The 16562-nt window shown below is 50.5% G+C and overlaps 1 protein-coding gene and 1 pseudogene across 1 annotated transcript in view; both read left to right on the top strand.

Annotated features, from left to right (window-relative positions):
• Window positions 1-5896: 5896 nt before the first annotated feature.
• LOC139008251 (phosducin-like protein 3 pseudogene) lies at window positions 5897-6608 on the top strand (annotated as a pseudogene).
• A 6040-nt stretch (window positions 6609-12648) lies between these two features.
• SEC14L5 (SEC14 like lipid binding 5) overlaps window positions 12649-16562 on the top strand; it is a 44856-nt gene continuing 40942 nt past the window's right edge. The window contains exons 1-2 of the mRNA XM_070411570.1: window positions 12649-12723; window positions 13387-13501. Of these exons, the coding sequence (XP_070267671.1) occupies window positions 13439-13501 (63 nt within the window). The 5' untranslated portion in view covers window positions 12649-12723; window positions 13387-13438. The remainder of the gene's footprint in view (window positions 12724-13386; window positions 13502-16562) is intronic.

Raw genomic sequence — 16562 nt, 5'->3', positions numbered from 1 at the left:
AGGGGAGCAGCCTGGGGAGACCTGGGTGGGAGTCCTCGCTCAGTCCCTTTCAGCTGTGTGAACGTGGGAAAATCCTTTTGCCTATCCGAGCCTCTGTTTCCCTCATCTGGGAAATGGGTGCAACTGTAGCATCCCCCTCAGAGGGTGAGCTCCTGTGTATTAAGCGCTTGCCCCCTAGGAGTTAGTGAGGCCTCAACAAATGGAGGGGGTGTGTGTGCACATCTGTAGCTGGAGGCTCAATGCTAATGGGACTAAGGGGTATAAGCAAGAACTCTAAACTGTCTCCAAACCCTGGACTTCTCCCAACTTCCAAATCTCCTTTCCCACACCTCCTAGGTCCACTTAGGGGAGGGAACCAGGCTACGAGCCTCCAGGTGAGCAGGCTTGCAGCTCAGCTGCTGAGTAACAGCCATGACCTTGACGATGTTAATGCCACTTCTCATTGATTGAGGGTGATTCTGTGCCAAGCAACAGGGTGTGTGCCTGACATGCCTCAGCTGAGTGATTGTCCCCAAGGACCACCCCCATACCCTGTGGTGAAGCAAACCAGCCAGCTGGGAGGAAGCTCTTATGTTCCAGGGAAAGGCACTGAGGTCCTGGGAGGTCTGTGCCCGATGGGCTGGTTCCCAGGTCAGCCTGCTGGAGTCCTGGACCCCCACCCCCTCTACCCTCCCAGGCCCCTGCTGACTCAGCTGGGTCCCCACCCAGGAGCTTCAGGAGAGTTAGCAGGTTTAGGGAGGAATTTGTGTTGTGCCTCACGGTCCCTCCTCCCTCATCCTCTACAAGCTGGGCTCCGAGAGCTGGTGTGGCTGCGTGTGCATGCACATGTGTATACACGTGTGCACACCACTGGTCTCGGGCAGGAGGATGGGGTGGGAGCTGCGTTCTGGCCCTGTGCATCCTCCTCTGGGCAGATGGGATTTGTTTGGTTCTCCTCTTATGCCAAGTGACTCATCCCTCTGCCATGTGGGATGGGGGTTCAGGGAGGGTGTTTGCTTTCCTGGCATTTGCTTGATGGTTAACCCCACAGAGGTGGCACCTGCAGGGCCACTGGGTTCCCTGGTAACCAGGCCACCCTCGGCCCCTTAACCCCGTCTCCTCTCTGTAGCTGGGCCAGGCTGTGGCTCCCAGGAGGCCAGCACTTTCCTGAAAGGTCAGGAAACACTCTCATTGTTTGCTGTTGCTGTTTCCCCAGCAGCTGGAGAGCTGCTTGTTCACTCGCTGGCTTGGGGTGTTTCTATGAACCAGTTTGAAACAAGAAGGGCAGCATTCCCCCAGCCCCAGAGAGAGGGGAGTGTGTAGGACCCAGCAGCCTGTTCCTTACCCTGTGAGCCTTCTCCTCCCAGGGCGAGGCCCGCCCAGCCTCCAGCAGATAGTCCTTCTCCCATCTCCAACTGTTCAGGCCGCCCCCCGCCCCCCCCAACACACACACACACTGAGGAGCATTGACAGATGCAGATTCTAGGGCCCCCTCTGAGATTATGGTGAGTTTAGGTAGGTCCCAGGGATCTGCATATTAACAAGCACCTACGCCCACCCCCACGCTAACGCAGGCCGTTTCTGTGCCGCCCTGAAAGGCACAGCTGTGAACAGGAAGAGAGGCAGCACAAGCTCAGGCCTGGTCCACATCCCCTGAGAAGACCTCACAGGCTACAGCTTGAAGCCAACCTGGGTTTGAATCCTGGCTCCCACTCATCAAACTGTGTGGCCTCGGGTAGGTGGCTTAACCTCTCTGAGCCGTGGTGTCCCTATCTCTAAAATGGGGAAGAGCCAGTGCGCCTGGCACTGAGGCCCCTCTCTTCCTCTCGCTTCCCTCACCTACCAAAGGGACAGAAGGGGGCTGGCCTAGCTTCTCTCGTGTTTTGTAACACATATTTACTTTTCCAGCAGAACAATGCAAGGGATGGAAAATCATGCTGGCCCTTCAGCAAGATGGGCTGAGTCACACTCGGTCCTGAGGGCCTATTGAGCTCCCCACAGCCCAGGCTGGGCCAGAGGGAGGCTGGGCCCTGGCAACCGGGGCAGGAGAGGGTCCACGATGAGTCACCTTCTGCCTGCCCCTGAGTCATTCCCCAAGAATGGCCCCCCCTCGGCGGGGGCCCGTGCCAGGCAGCCACACCCTGCTGCCCCCACAGGGAGCCGCTGCTCAATGACCCCCTGCCAGCCCTCCCTGGGTGCAGACGTGCACCTGTCAGCTGCGTCTGTTATCAGAATATTGAAACAGCTCCCCACCGGTGGTTAAATAGCAACTGCTTTGAGCCTCGGATGCTCCGGGCCACCCTGGCCCTTCCCGCAGGACCCAGCCCCTGATTAGCTCTCATCTCAGCAGGGGGCCTCTCCAGCCCGGCCTCACCCACAGGGCAGCACCCACTCAGACCCAGCCATACTACCCCACCCGGCCATCTCGCAGGTCTAGGCCTCAGTGTGCACCCTGGGCCGCTTTCCAGCACAATCTGTCCCACATCTCCGGACACCTCGCTTCCAGCCCGTCCCTGGGCCTCTCAGACCAGGCTGGGAGTGCCGCCCAGCAAAGAGGTCACGCAGTCAGGGCAGAGAGTGGATGGAGCTGGGTGGGGCCAGACTGGCTCTGCCAGGCCTGGGATCCCCGCAGGACAGGCTGCCCAACCCCAAAACTCCCGTCCTCCCCTCAACGCCTAAGCCTACTTCCTCCCAAGCCTACTTCCTCCCACCCGCTTGCCTCACTGGGCCCTGCCAGGGCTCACGTCTGCCAGACCGGTAGGGCTGCATTTCTGGGGCCAGTGTCCTGGACGTGACAGCCCCTGGGGATCCCAGGTCAGGAGGTTAGGATTCCATTCCTCTGTGAGGCTGGGGGCCTGCGTGATGGACAGACCAGGTCCCAAGCGGCAAAACAGAATAAAATCGGGTTTTAACTTTAAGCCAACCTGGGTTTGAATCCTGGCTCTGCCATGCATCCAACCGTGTGACCTTAGGCAGGTGGCTTAACCGCTCTAAAACTCAGTTTCTCCTTCTGTCACATGAAGAAGAACCAAGGAGCTTAGAGGTCAAGCCCCAGCTCCTCTATTTCCTAGCTGTGTCACCCTGGGGAAATGTCTTTACCTCTCTGAACCTCGGTTTCTCCATCTGTAAAATGGGGGCACTGGAGCCTGCTCCATGGGGTCTTAAAAGGACTCAGTGAAGTCAGACACGCAATCATGACTTCAACCACTTTTGTTGAACATTTACTATGTGCCAGGCCCTGTGCTAAGTGCTTGTCTTGGGGCGTTGGTACTGTTTTCCAGCTGTATTGAGGTATGAAGGACATACAACAAAGTGCAGTATTTAAAGTGTGCCGACTGATGAGTTTTGACGTAAACACCCAACAGTGAAGCCATCACCACCACGGAGATGATGAACTGCCCTCTTCCTCTCCCATTTTTCAGACATGGAAACTGACGCTCCAAGACATTCCCTGACTGCCCAAGGTGGCCACGAGCAGACTCGGAATTTAAACCCTACAGTCTGAGCCAGCACCCTGTCCCCACCTTCACTGCCATTCGGCAGGGTGCTTGGCACAGAGTAGGTACTCAATGTCATTGCTAAATAAATGAACGAGAGGGTCGGTGTACAGGGGTGATTACAGGGAAGGTCCCCAGAGGAGAACAAGCCAAGGGTTAGTAGATCCTGAGTCAGAACTAAGGTAGAAGAGAAAGGGTTCATTCATTAAAAATTTATTGAGCACCTGCTATGTGACAAGTCCTGTGCTAGGCACTCAGGATACAGGTCCAGCACAGCAGACACAGGTTCCTGCCCTCGGAGAGCTGGCTGCAGAGGACCAGGGCTGGGGGAGGGATGGGGGGACAGTATAAGTTTGAGGCCACTTGTGGGTGGAAGATGACACCTGTCGCCAGGTGCCCAATTACAGAGCACCCCAGGCAGACAAAGTCATGGAGCAGGGTCCCCGGGACCCTGTGAGGAAAGCCCCCGACTACAGGCTGAGGGCGGTTGGAGCCCTGGTTAGGAAGGAGGGACCCCCAGCTCCCTCACCATCCTCCCTCCTGCACATCACTGACATTTCCATGGGAATTAGGGCAGGATCTCCACCTCTTGTCCTCACAGTGCCTTCTATACATGTACTTATCCATTTATGAAGCACCTACTGTATGCCTAGCCCTGGGGATACAGCAGCTAACAAGATACAGCCCAGTCTGGGAAGGGAAAGGGAGAAAAATGCAACCAGACAACCACATTTTTCAGAAATGAAATAACCTATGTGTCCATCAATGGGGGAGTGGCTGATACACAATGAACCTGTCATAGTCTGGAAGGGTAGACAGGGGTCAGGAATGTGACGGGTGTATAGGCGTCTCAAGGAAGGAAGCCTGGGTATATAAGTGAAAAAAGGAAGTGGCCACCACTGGATGTTGTATTGTTGCCAACTGTGATTAAAATAGAGCTGCCTCCATATCTCGATGACTTTGCCCTCCCGTCTGCCTGCCTCGGTCTGGGTCTGCCTGGCCCTTTGTCCACTCTATCTACTGAGATGAAACATTCCTGCCCGGGACCCAGGGAGCCAAGCCTCCATGCGCTGCCTTCCCAGGCCACTCGCCGGTCACCGGCTCAGGCTTAATCCCTCGCCCGGGCCCAGACCTCCAGGACTGATGAGTCAACACAAGCCAGCTCTGAACAAACACCCCCTCTTCCTGGCCCGGGGTCCCTCTTCCACCCCCGCCCGGCCCAGTCCATCCTGTTCCCCAGGAAGCACCCATCCTCTGCTGGTCTGGGCGACTCCTGAGCAGCCCTGTCCCCTGGGACTTCCTGCCGTGACCGGAATATTCCACACATACCTGGGAGGCATTAGCTGCCTGTGGCTTACTGAGCACTTGAAGTGTGGCTGGTGCAACTAAATTTTTAATGTTACTGTTTATGTTGTATGTGCTATTATTTATATAAATATATGATGCATTCATATTCATTTAATTAATTTAAATGGCCACATGTGACCAGTTGCTATTTCACTGGGAGGATCCAGAGAGACAGCCTGGGTCCAGGCATGAAGAAGTGGACATCCTGGGACCCTGGCCTCTGCCCCAGGTAGAGTCAGTCTGGGGGGGCTGGTTGGACAGCTAGGGCCTCAGGGGGTGACTGGGGGTGTCCCTTGGGGTCTGCTCTATTGATGGGGCTGACCATAGCTTTGGGTGCCTGTGGCCACCCCTCCACCTGCCTAGCCCTTGGTCTGACTCCAGCTGGATGGGCAGCGTCGTGATGTGAGCTGACCTCTTACTGTCAGAGCCCAGCTCCAGCACCGTGTCCAACCTCCTTCACTCTCCCAGACCTCTGACTATTACACCACAGCCCTGCCCCTCCTCTGCTGGTTCCCATCTCTGTTCCCCACTCCAAGCAGCTTCCAAAGGACTTGACCTAGGATGGCGGGTTGTTGTCACATCTAATCTGCTAAAAGGCAACAGTGACACATTCCCCTTCCACCAGGGGACTCAGAGTCTGTAGCTGCCCTGGCCCAGTTCCCCCTAATGAGCTTGGGTACAAAGACTTTGCTTTTGAAGTAACCCCAGGGCACAGGATCAGGGCATGAGGAAGAGCTGGCGGGGGGGGGGGGGGGGGGGGGGGTGTGTGTGTGTGTGTGTGTGTGCGTAAATAGGGGGGCGGTGAGAGATTAGGAGGCTAATCAACCCAGGGTGCAGTGGCAAGCTGGGCCCTGCAGTGGGCTGATGGTGGCCCCCAAAAGGTAAGTGCAAGTCCTAAGCCCCTGCAAGCTGGGAATGTGCCCTTATTTGGAAAAAGGATCTTTAGGATCTCAAGATGAGATCGTCCTGGATCTAGGGTGGGCCCTGCATCTAATGATAGGTGTCCTTATAAGAGAAAGACAGAGCGGAAGAGAACGGAGGGACCCGGCCTGGCTTGAGATATCTGAGACAAGATGCGGGACCCCAACGCAGACACCGAGAGGAATGACATCTCATGAGAAAAGGGCATCTTACCCTCGAAGGAGGGTTTGAACGAACTGGAAAAGGAGGCAGAAGAGGAGGAGCAGCGAGTCCTTCAGCCGTCAGTTGTGAAAACATATGAAGATATGACTCCGGAAGAATTGGAGGATAATGAAGACGAACTGAATGAGGAAGATGGACAAGCTATTGACATGTATAGGCAGCAGAGACTGGCTGAGGGGAGAGCCACCCAACTGAGGAATAAATGTGGAGAAGGTTTGGAGATCCCAGGAAAGGATTATGTTCAGGAAGTTACCAAAGCTGGAGAGGGCTTATGGGTGATCCTGCACCTCTACAAACAAGGGACTCCCCTGAGACACGGCTCTTCAGTGGACTTGCCAGGAAGTTCCCTGATGTCAAGTTTATCAAGGCCATTTCAACAACCTGCTCACCCGATTATCCTGACAGGTATCTGCCCACGGTATTTGTTCACGTTGAAGGCGCTATCAAGGCTCAGTTTATGGGACCTCTAGTGTTTGGTGACATGAACCTGACAATAGATGAATTGGAGTGGAAATTGTTTGAGTCTGGACCAATCAAGACAGTCCTGGAGGAAAACCCTAAGAAGCCAATTGAAGACGCCTGACTGCCCTCGGGGCACAGCTCCGTGCCGTGAGCAGGGGCGGCGATTCCGAGGCTGACTGAGGCGGTGCCCAGGTAACGTGCTGAGCTTTCTCGATGTGACAGATCATCTGGATTTTTTTTTTTTTTAAAGGAAAAAGTAGAAATGAATCCTTTTGGTTTTTATAATTATGTTTCAAATCTCATAGTTCTCAGGAATAATCACTGCTGGGAATCTTCTTGAATTTCTTAGAACTCTTTTTAAATTAATAACATTTTCTTAAAAATAAAAACCAGCTGTTGGCATGACGAGAGAGAGAGAGAGAGAGAGAGAGAGAGAGAGAGATCTGAGACACACAGACACATGGAGAAGAGAACAAGGCTGTGCAATCACTGAGCACTGACTGAGGCAGAGACCGGAGTGATGCGAATTCAGGATGCAGGAGGCCATTGCCAGGGAACGATTGCAGCATCCTGTGATTACATCGAAACCATGGACTTGTAGCCCATAAATGAATGGACTGTACGGTGTGAGAATTATGTTTCAATAAAGCAGAGTTATCACTTTCCTACACTGCACCATCTCAAATGCCAGCCCCTCAACAAAGTCCCATGGGAGATGGTCCCCCCTTCCAAGCTGGCACTATTTACCCCTATTTTTTTTTTATATTATCGTGGAAAAATATACATAACATAAAACTTACCATTTCAAGTGCACAGTTCAGTGCATTTAGTGTTTCTCATTGTTGTGCAACCATCACCATCATCCATCTCCACAACTTTCTTATCTTGCAAAACTGAAACTCCACACCCGTTAAATATTAACTCCCCATTCCCCCTTCTTCCTGCTCCTGGCAACCACCATTCTACTCTCTGTCTCTATGAATTCAACAGCTCTAGGGACCTCATGTAAATGACAAAATTGCCATATGATAATTGCCCTTTTGTGCCTGGCTTCTTGCACGTAGCATGTCTTCACATTTCATCTGTGTTGTAGCATCTGTCAGATGTCCTTCCTTTTAAAGGCTGAACAATGTCCATGTTCCCCGAATTTTAAAAAAGAAGCCACTATGGCCACCTTCACTGCAGAGACACTGGACAGTGGCAGAGCCAGAATGCACAGCCAGGTCACCTGACTCCAGCACCCACCACTCACCACTCTGTAACCCAGCCCCTTCCCAAGCACACAGGACTCCCCCGCACCACCTTACTCTTCTTCCTGCCCCCCTCCCTCCTCATTGGGAGATCTTAGGGCAGCGGTTCTCAACCTGTGGGTCGAGACCCCTTTGGTGGTCGAACGACCCTTTCACAGGGGTCGCCTAAGACCATCCTGCATATCAGGTATTTACATTACGATTCATAACAGTAGCAACATTACAGAGATGAAGAAACAACGAAAATAATTTTATGGTTGGGTCACAACATGAGGAACTGTATTTAAAGGGCCAAAAGGTTGAGAACCACTGTCCTAGGGCTTAGAGAGACTTTTGCTCACCTTTGGACCCTGACCGCACATGCAGCTCCAGGTGGAGTCCAGAGCAGCCAAGCAGCATTTGTGGAAGTGACTTGACTTGGAGGTGGGTTGGGGGTCAAAGTGGGTGGGGCCTGGCTGTGCAGCCCCCTTGGTCAGGCTCCCCCAGACTCTGCCTCTTGCTCAAGCTAAGCCACCTAATGACCAGGACCTCTGCATTGAGTTGTACAAGCTACAGCCTGCGCACCTGTACACAGCTGCCTGCCCTGCCATTGACTCTTAAGACCCTCCAGGTTCCCAAATCCAAGAGACCTCTGAGCTCTGCTCTGAGGTAGGGAAGGGGGTGTGGGTGTGTTGGGGGGGGGGGTTCTTGCGAAGGAACGCAGAGGCAGCCTGGGACAAATGAGATTGGTGCAGAAAGCAGATTGGGGGGCAAGGCAGGGGGAGGGGTGTCCCAGGGGCTGGTGGAAGGAAGATGTGACTGCATAAAGGGACCGAGTTTCCTTTTGGGATGAGGAAAATGTTCTGGAAGTAGATAGTGGTGCTGGTTGCACAACCTTGTGAATGTATTAAAAGCCACTAATTGTATACTTAAAAAATGGTAAATTTTATGTTATGTGTATTTTAACACAATAAAAAATACCCAACTTTCTTTAGCTTCAGCACTATCCCAGGGCCCTTCCGTATTATAGGAACCAGATCTAGGACCAATTGTGTCCCACAAGGGTCTGGACCAGTGATGGTGAACCTTTTGAGCTAGGCGTGTCAGCATTTTGAAAAACCCTAACTTAACTCTGGTGCCGTGTCACATATAGAAATTTTTTGATATTTGCAACCATAGTAAAAAAGGAGACATATTTTTTATATTTATTTTATATATTTAAATGCCATTTAACAGAGAAAAAATCAACCAAAAAAATGAGTTCGCGTGTCACCTCTGACATGCATGTCATAGGTTTGCCATCACTGGTCTGGACTCTGGACCCTCTCACCCCACCCCCCTCTCCATGCCACCTGCTCTTGATATCAACTGAGAACATTTCCCTTCAGGACACCTTCCAGGAGCCTCTGTGTTAGGATTGGGCCCAGTGTTTTAGTCAAATAAATGGATCACCAATGGTTAAATTTCCTGCAGGGGAGGTATTCAAAGACATGGGGTGTTTCTGGAGTTTTCAAAACATAACTCACTACGAGGCAGCTTTGGCTTGGTCATTCCCACAGGATAAGTAGTAAACAGCAAGTAGAAAGAGCTTGGAAGGCCTGTCCCTGGGACTGACTTCAAATCACCTCATCCTTCTGGCACCTCCTCAGTCCAGGGCCCAGGATGCCGCTATCTTTTCAGCTCAGGCTGGGAAAGCACATCTTAGGTACTTCAGCTCCAGCCCTGAGGGAAGAAGGCTTTGGAGAACCAGAGTCCTGGGTTTGGGTTTCTTACTAGCTGTGTGACTTTGAGGAAGTTACTCAACCTCTCTGTGCTTAATTTCCTTGTCTTTACAATGAAGATTAAAATAGATGTGACCTGAAAAAGTTTTTTTTTTTTAATTAGGTGATAGTCATATAACGTAAAATTAACCATTTCGATGTGTACAATTTGGTGGCATTTAGTGCATTCACAATGCTGTGCAACCAGCACCTCTATGGAGTCCCAAAACATTTTCATCATGACAGCCTTAGAATCCCATCATGACAGCCTTAGAATAATGCCTGGTACAGCAAGTGCCAATGAGTGCTCCATAAATGGTAGGATAATTAGTAGAACAGTGGTCATAACAGGTAACCAGAGGTGGGTGGTGGGATTAAGTTACTTCCCTTGGGCTGCAGGAAGAAGTTGGGTTCTCACTCGCCTCTGGGCCCCATTTTCCACCTTAGCTCTACCCACCCACTGTTGCACCCCTCTCCCCACCCAGGGTCATGCCCTCACCGGTTGGGCTGATGGAGCCAGGAAGCCTAGCCCCTCTTCCGCAGTCTCAGGGCCTCTCCTCGGCGCCTTTTGGCTCTGCTTGGCCCACTCCGCTGCTGCTCCCCCAAGCTGTCACCTTCTGTGGCAAAGGAGACACGTGTGGGCTGGGGCGTCGGGGAAGATTCAGCCAGGGCGAAAAGAGAATGAATGGGCATGGAAACACGCCCACATCTGGGAGGAGCTCTTATGAGCAGACCGCCCTCACTTAGGAGCGCACCACCTTCCTCCCCAGGGTCGGCTTTTACTCCGAGCATCCTGGGATCCCCGGCATCCAGCAGATCCCCGGGTATCTATATTAACATGCACCCTGCTGAAGGGAGCTGGAAAGTTTGGGACAGAGTACTGCCGCCCCATCCTTCCAGGTGCAAACATCCGTTCGGTGGTTACTTTGTGCAATTTAACGCCTTTTGTGCCATCATTACAGCTTTGTGATAATGCTCACTACGTACACGCACGGACACGCAGGAAAAGCAGGCGAGTTTCCTTGATGAGTCCAGGTACAGCAAAACATCCCAGGACCCGGCTCCCCCAATTCACCCAGGAGCCATGAACTGTCGTTTGCTGCCATCTTGTGGCCGGCATGGGAACTTGGCGCTCCATTTCAACCCTTTATAGCCCTAATCAAGAAAACATACTGGCCACAGGTCACCAGTAAGATCCTGAGTGCCCGAGTCAGACAGAGAAAGATAAATACCATATGATTTCACTCATGTATGGAATATAAAGGAAAAAATAAATGAACAAAACAGACAAGACTCATAGATACAGAGAACAAACTGAGGGTTGCGAGATGGGAGAGGGACTGAGGGGTTTGGTGAAAAAGGTGAAAGGAATAAGAAGTACAAATTAGTAGTTACAAAATAGTCATGGGATGTAAAGTACAGCTTAGGGAACATAGTCAATAATATTGTAATAACTATGCATTGTCAGGTGGGTACTAGAATTATCGGGGGAATCACTTCTTAAATTATATAATTGTCTAACCACTATGCTGCACACCCAAAACTAATATAAAGTAATATTGAATGTCAACAGTAATTAAAAAAAGATCCTATGTACCTGGGGGCAGATAACAAGACAGACATGGTCCCAACCTTGCGAAGCTCACAGTCTCCTAGAAGAGACAATCAATAATCCACAAGTAAATAAAATGAATGAATAAAAAAAATGATTATAGAATGTGATACAACCTAGGAACAAAGCAGGGACTGAGTATCACAGGGTGAAAAGATATGTTTATAAACCGAGTGTCTGGCCGAAACCGGTTTGGCTCGGTGGATGGAGCGTCGGCCTGGGGACTGAAAGGTCCCAGGTTCGATTCCGGTCAGGGGCATGTGCCTGGGTTGCGGGCACATCCCCAGTGGGAGATGTGCAGGAGGCGGCTGATCGATGTTTCTCTCTCATCGATGTTTCTAACTCTCTCTCTCCCTTCCTCTCTGTAGAAAATCAATAAAATATATTAAAAAAACAAAAACAAAAAACCGAGTGTCTGTCTGCCTACATACCCACTCCCTGCCCAGAGCTGTGGGCCACACAAGCTGTGTGCATCTGTTGGACTCCCCCTTGTAAATGAGTAAAGTCACCCAGTGTTGGCACATAGTAGGTGCTCAGTAAATGTCTAATAAATACACGATGGCAACACTGTGCTCAGCCAGCTTCTTGGCTCCTTCAGACCAAACAGATGGGGAGAGGAAAGAGGAGCTTATGGAAGAGAAGCTGGGTCCCTGGGGGTCCTGGGATGTCTGTAAGGGTTTGGGTGAGGATGATGGGCAACTGTCACCCTCCCACGGAGATCCCAGTCCACCCTGTTTTAAATTGTACCCTCATTCCACTTGTTTCTTGAACCCTTCCCTTGCTTATATTTTTAATTTTGGCATTTTTCACCAACTCACATACTATGTATTTGCCTTATTTATTTAACATTTGTCTCCCACCGCACCCCAATCCCGGAATGTAAACTCTCCGATGGCAAGGATTTTGTCTATTTTGTTCACTGATGACTCTCCAGTGCCTAGAAGTGCCTGACACTTAGTAGGTGCTCTGTAAATGTTTGCGGAGTGAATGAATGATGCATGGGTGGGACTTGGGAGCAGGACTATGAGGGCACCGAGGGGAGACCAGTGGGAGGAGTGGGGCTCAGAGTCCAAGCAGCAGGTTGATCGAGTTACAGAAGAGGCCAAGTGTAAACTGTACTAGGAGGGGAGGCATTGGGCGGGGCAAGGGTCCCTCGAGGCAAAGCTAGGCTGGAGGTGGAGCCTTGGGGCGCTCTTCCTGGGGTTGGGCCATTCCCGAGGTTGCGAGCTTTAAGGGAGAAACCGGTATGGGGGCGGGGCCCAAGCGAGGTATGGCCAATCTGGAGGAAGAGCCGGATTGGGGGCGTGGTCAAACAAGAGAAATAAATGAAAGGTGGGGCTAAGACGGAGGCGGGGCCAGGAAGCGGATGGACCAATCAGGGATCCGGGTGAATCTGGGAGGGGACGTGGGCAGGGCCACCAATGGGCGGGGCCAGTCCAGAGGCGGGGCCGGGCCAGGATCTCTGCTGTCCCGGGTCCTGGAGCGCTCCCGCCCGGCAGGTCTCGCTCCCGACCCGCAGGCCCTTCTCGGGCCATCTCGGCCCCAGGGTGCGTAGGGCTGGACTCTCCAGGCTCGGCGACTGTGGTCCGGCCTCTCCCCAGGCACTGCGCTCGGAGCCAGGCGGCTACGGGGTCCCTGGCGGGCTGAGTTTCTTGCTGACCCGGGCTGTGTCCACACAGACTCTGACAGCGAGGGTGAGCCGGCCCTTGCGTGCATGCGAGTGTGCATGCTTGTGTTTGTCTCCTGCATGTGCGCACCAGTGTGTATGTGTGTGTGGACGTCTGTGTGCACAAGAGGAATTGTGTGTGTGGGTAGAGTTGGGTAGGTGCATGCTCCAGGGAACTGAGTGCGTGTGAAAGTTACGTGCATGTGCAAGGGTGGTCCCACTTGGGAGGAGAGTCCTGCACGTGTGTGTATGTGTGTGAGACAGAGACAGTGTGTGCGCGAAATTTGGTAAAGATTGCGTGTGTCGAGGTATCTTGGAGGAAATGGAAGGGAAGATACAGTGATTCTTGGAGGATGTCTGTGGCGAGCTACGGGGTACGTGCGGTGAATTGTGGGAGTGTAAGAATGGCGAAAGTGTGTGTTTCCATGTGAGTGCCAGTGAGGGTGCTTCTGGGGGCCTCCACGCGAAGGGGTAGAGACCAAAGAAAGTTTTGGGTTACTGATTACTCTTGGAGGGTGAGTGCTGGGGCCTGGCTGAGGATACCTTGGGGATTACATTGCGTCCTTTGCTTTGAGGGCTGGGAGATTTGGGGGTGGGGCTAGAGGGGGTGGCCCTACTCCTTACATGGTGGAGCAGCGGTTCTTGCTTCACGTGGAGGGAGCTGCCGCCTCAGCAGTCACCTGTCTCCCAGGCTCTGTGCTCACTTCTACCTGAGTGGCTTCTGTTGGTGCTTCCGTGTGAACATGGTGCAGAAGTACCAGTCTCCTGTCCGCATCTACAAGTACCCATTCGAGCTGGTCATGGCGGTGAGTGACCCCTGATTCTCTGGGTCCTGTGTGGTGGTTGGAGGGTGCAGGAGGTCAGCTATGATGGGAAGGAAAGAAAACCCCTCAGTCCCTGGATCAGAGGGAATTATTGATTAACCTGGTGGGTCCAGTTTCTAACCAGTGACCCTTCAGCCTGGCCATCCCGCCTTTCTTACAACTTCTGGAATCCTTGCCCACTGACAAAACACAAGGTCTTTCTTTCTTTTCCTTGTTGAAGCTTACATGCCCTCTTGTCTCAAGATTCTCTGACATAAAACAAGGAAATCAGCTAAGTCACTGCTGTCATTTTGTGTAATGATAATAATGGTAATAATAAGTGCACTAATGAGGATGATGATGGTGGCGGCCATTCACTGAGGGTGTACAGTATGTACAATAAGTACAAAGAATATATGTAAAGATCAGCTGGTGTGGCTTAGTGGTTGAGTGTCAACCCAGTTACCAGTAGGTTGCCAGTTTGATTCCCAGTCAGGGCACCTGCCCTGGTTGCAGACTCTATCCCCAGTAGGGAGTGTGTAGGACAGTGGTTCTCAACCTTCCTAATGCCGTGACTCTTTAATACAGTTCCTCATGTTGTGGTGACCTCCAACCATAAAATTATTTTCGTTGCTACTTCATAACTGTAATTTTGCTACTGTTATGAATCGTAATGTAAATATCTGATATGCAGGATGTGTTTTCATTGTTACAAATTGAACATAATTAAAGCATAGTGATTAATCACAAAAACAATATGTAATTATATATGTGTTTTCCACTGGTCTTAGGCAACCCCTGTGAAAGGGTCATTCGACCCCCAAAGGGTCGCGACCCACAGGTTGAGAACCGCTGGTGTAGGAGGTAGCCAATAGATGGTACTCTCTGTCATTTATATTTCTCACTCTCTCTCTCCCTTCCTCTCTCTCTAAAAATTAATAAAAAACATTAAAAAAGAATATGTGTAAAAACATACATTTAATTCCCAATAGCTCACATTATTCTCATTTTATCTCCACTAAACGGAAGCTTGGACATGTGACAGGACGGCCCCAAGTTCTGTGGCTAGGAAGAGGTAGAGCAGGGAGGACTCCAGAGCCATAATTTTAACCACAACACTCCCCAGGGTCCTCCTTCCATTCACACACCCTCTGTATGTGTCCTGCCTGATCTTAGTCTATGATCCTAGCTACAGATGTATTTATAGTCGCATAAAGGATAAAAAAAACTTCCATACATGTTGTGCTGTTACGTGTAGATAGTTCCACGTCAGGAAAGAAGCAGGGGGCCTACTGACTAGCTGGTGACCTTGGGCAAGTTCCTTAGCCTCTCTGAGCCTCCACTCCCCATCACTAAAATGAAAATTACATAGTTTCCAAATCTGGGCATCCTGCTGGGGAGCAAATGAGTCAATATATGTAAAGCTTTTCATGCAGGATCTGGCACAGATCAAATGCTATTATTGTTTTTGTTAGAGTTATTTTTGTTGCCCATGGCTGTGTGACTTTTCTTCATTTGTAAGAGGGGTGGGACACCAGCGGGTGATGGAGAGATTTGGTCCCTATCGCAGCTCCGCAGTGCTCTGGCTGTGTCTTCAGGAAGTCACCGCATTTCTCTGAGCCTTGGTTTCTTCATTTGTGAAAGGGGGATGGTTATATGCACCTCATAAGACTGTCATGAGGATTAAAGATGATTAATGTGTGTGTCCGACCCAGTGCAGGGCCTGGCCCATACTAAGCAGACAATAAATGACGGCTAAATAAAAACAATTGTCCTCTGAGGCGCCTGGCAGCTCACATATTCTAAGACTCTAGGACTCATTTGTTCATTCATTCATTTACTCAATAGAAAAGAGACACTGTCCCCACCCTTCTGGGACCATGCAGGGGCCCGTGGTCCTCTGCCATAGAGCAGAGACAAATAACAATAGCATGGGAAACGAATAATTTTTTATTGCATGGGCTTAGTAATTGTAAATTTAACTTAGCATGTTTAGGAGTCTCAAAAATATTTACAATCACGGCATTTTAAAACAAAACATGTCTGTAGCACTTAAGACCGTATTAACAAGACAAGTAATGTACCCATGTCACCTTTTCTGGACTTCGTTAAGCCTATTTTGCAGGCTTTGTGGTCCATAAGTGAAGACAGGTTTTACTTAACTCCCTAGCGTCCAACAGTCTCTAGGTGTTGATGTATAGACGCTTGTGGGCGCAGTAGGAAACAAAGGTTTTCAGATATTTGTTATCTATATTTGCTCTAATTTAAGTTACACATATTTTTCTAATGCCACATCACCTTACCTTCCATATAGTCTTTGTCAGTGAAAAGACTCCAAACCTCTGTAACATCCCTGACAAAGCCACTTTGCCGACTGTTTACAAAACATCATTGTCCCCAAAATAGCTGCATAACTCAACATAACTTGTCCGCTGTGTGGGCACAAAAGGCGTTTTCTGCACTTAATGTCCGCCTTTGTTTCTCAGCTAAACACTTGCCCTCAGTTCGGGTCAGATGCCAGGGAAGTTTTGGATGAACTCAGCTGTTTTTACCACATCCGAGTGACCAGACCAACTGGCCTTTGGGTTTCTCTGTTTAACAAAACTGACTCGAGAATCAAAGCCTCCCTTCACTTCTTCCAAAGTCTCCAAGTGATGACACAAAAAAAACTAAAATTGGGCCCGTGGAACTGGTTACAAAATAGCATTGAGGCAGCCCTGGCCGGTGTGGCTCAGTGGGTTGGAGCGACCCAGGTTGAGGGTTTGGTCCCTGGTTGGGGAAGGCAACTGATTGATGTTTCTCTCTCTCTCTCTCTCTCTCTCTCTCTCTCTCTCTCTTTCTCTTTCCTTTCCCATCTCTCTAAAATAAAGTAGCATGTCTTAGGTGAGGATTTAAAAAATAGCACTGAAGCAACCTGTCAAGACCTAGATTAAAATTTAATTTTTTAAAAAATATTTTTTTCTTTGATTTCAAAAATTTAACTCAATTCTGTTTCTGATGGGTGGGATTCCAGGGGGAATTTTGCTTTCTTCTCCTTCTCCTTCTCCTTCTCCTCCTCCTCCTC

The sequence above is a fragment of the Myotis yumanensis genome, unplaced genomic scaffold, assembly GCF_028538775.1.
Source record: "Myotis yumanensis isolate MYYU_CA2020_CCGP unplaced genomic scaffold, mMyoYum1.0.hap1 SCAF_4, whole genome shotgun sequence".
NCBI lineage: Eukaryota > Metazoa > Chordata > Mammalia > Chiroptera > Vespertilionidae > Myotis > Myotis yumanensis.
The sequence above is the reverse complement of the archived record's forward strand: the minus strand, read 5'-3'. Positions and strand labels throughout refer to the sequence as shown.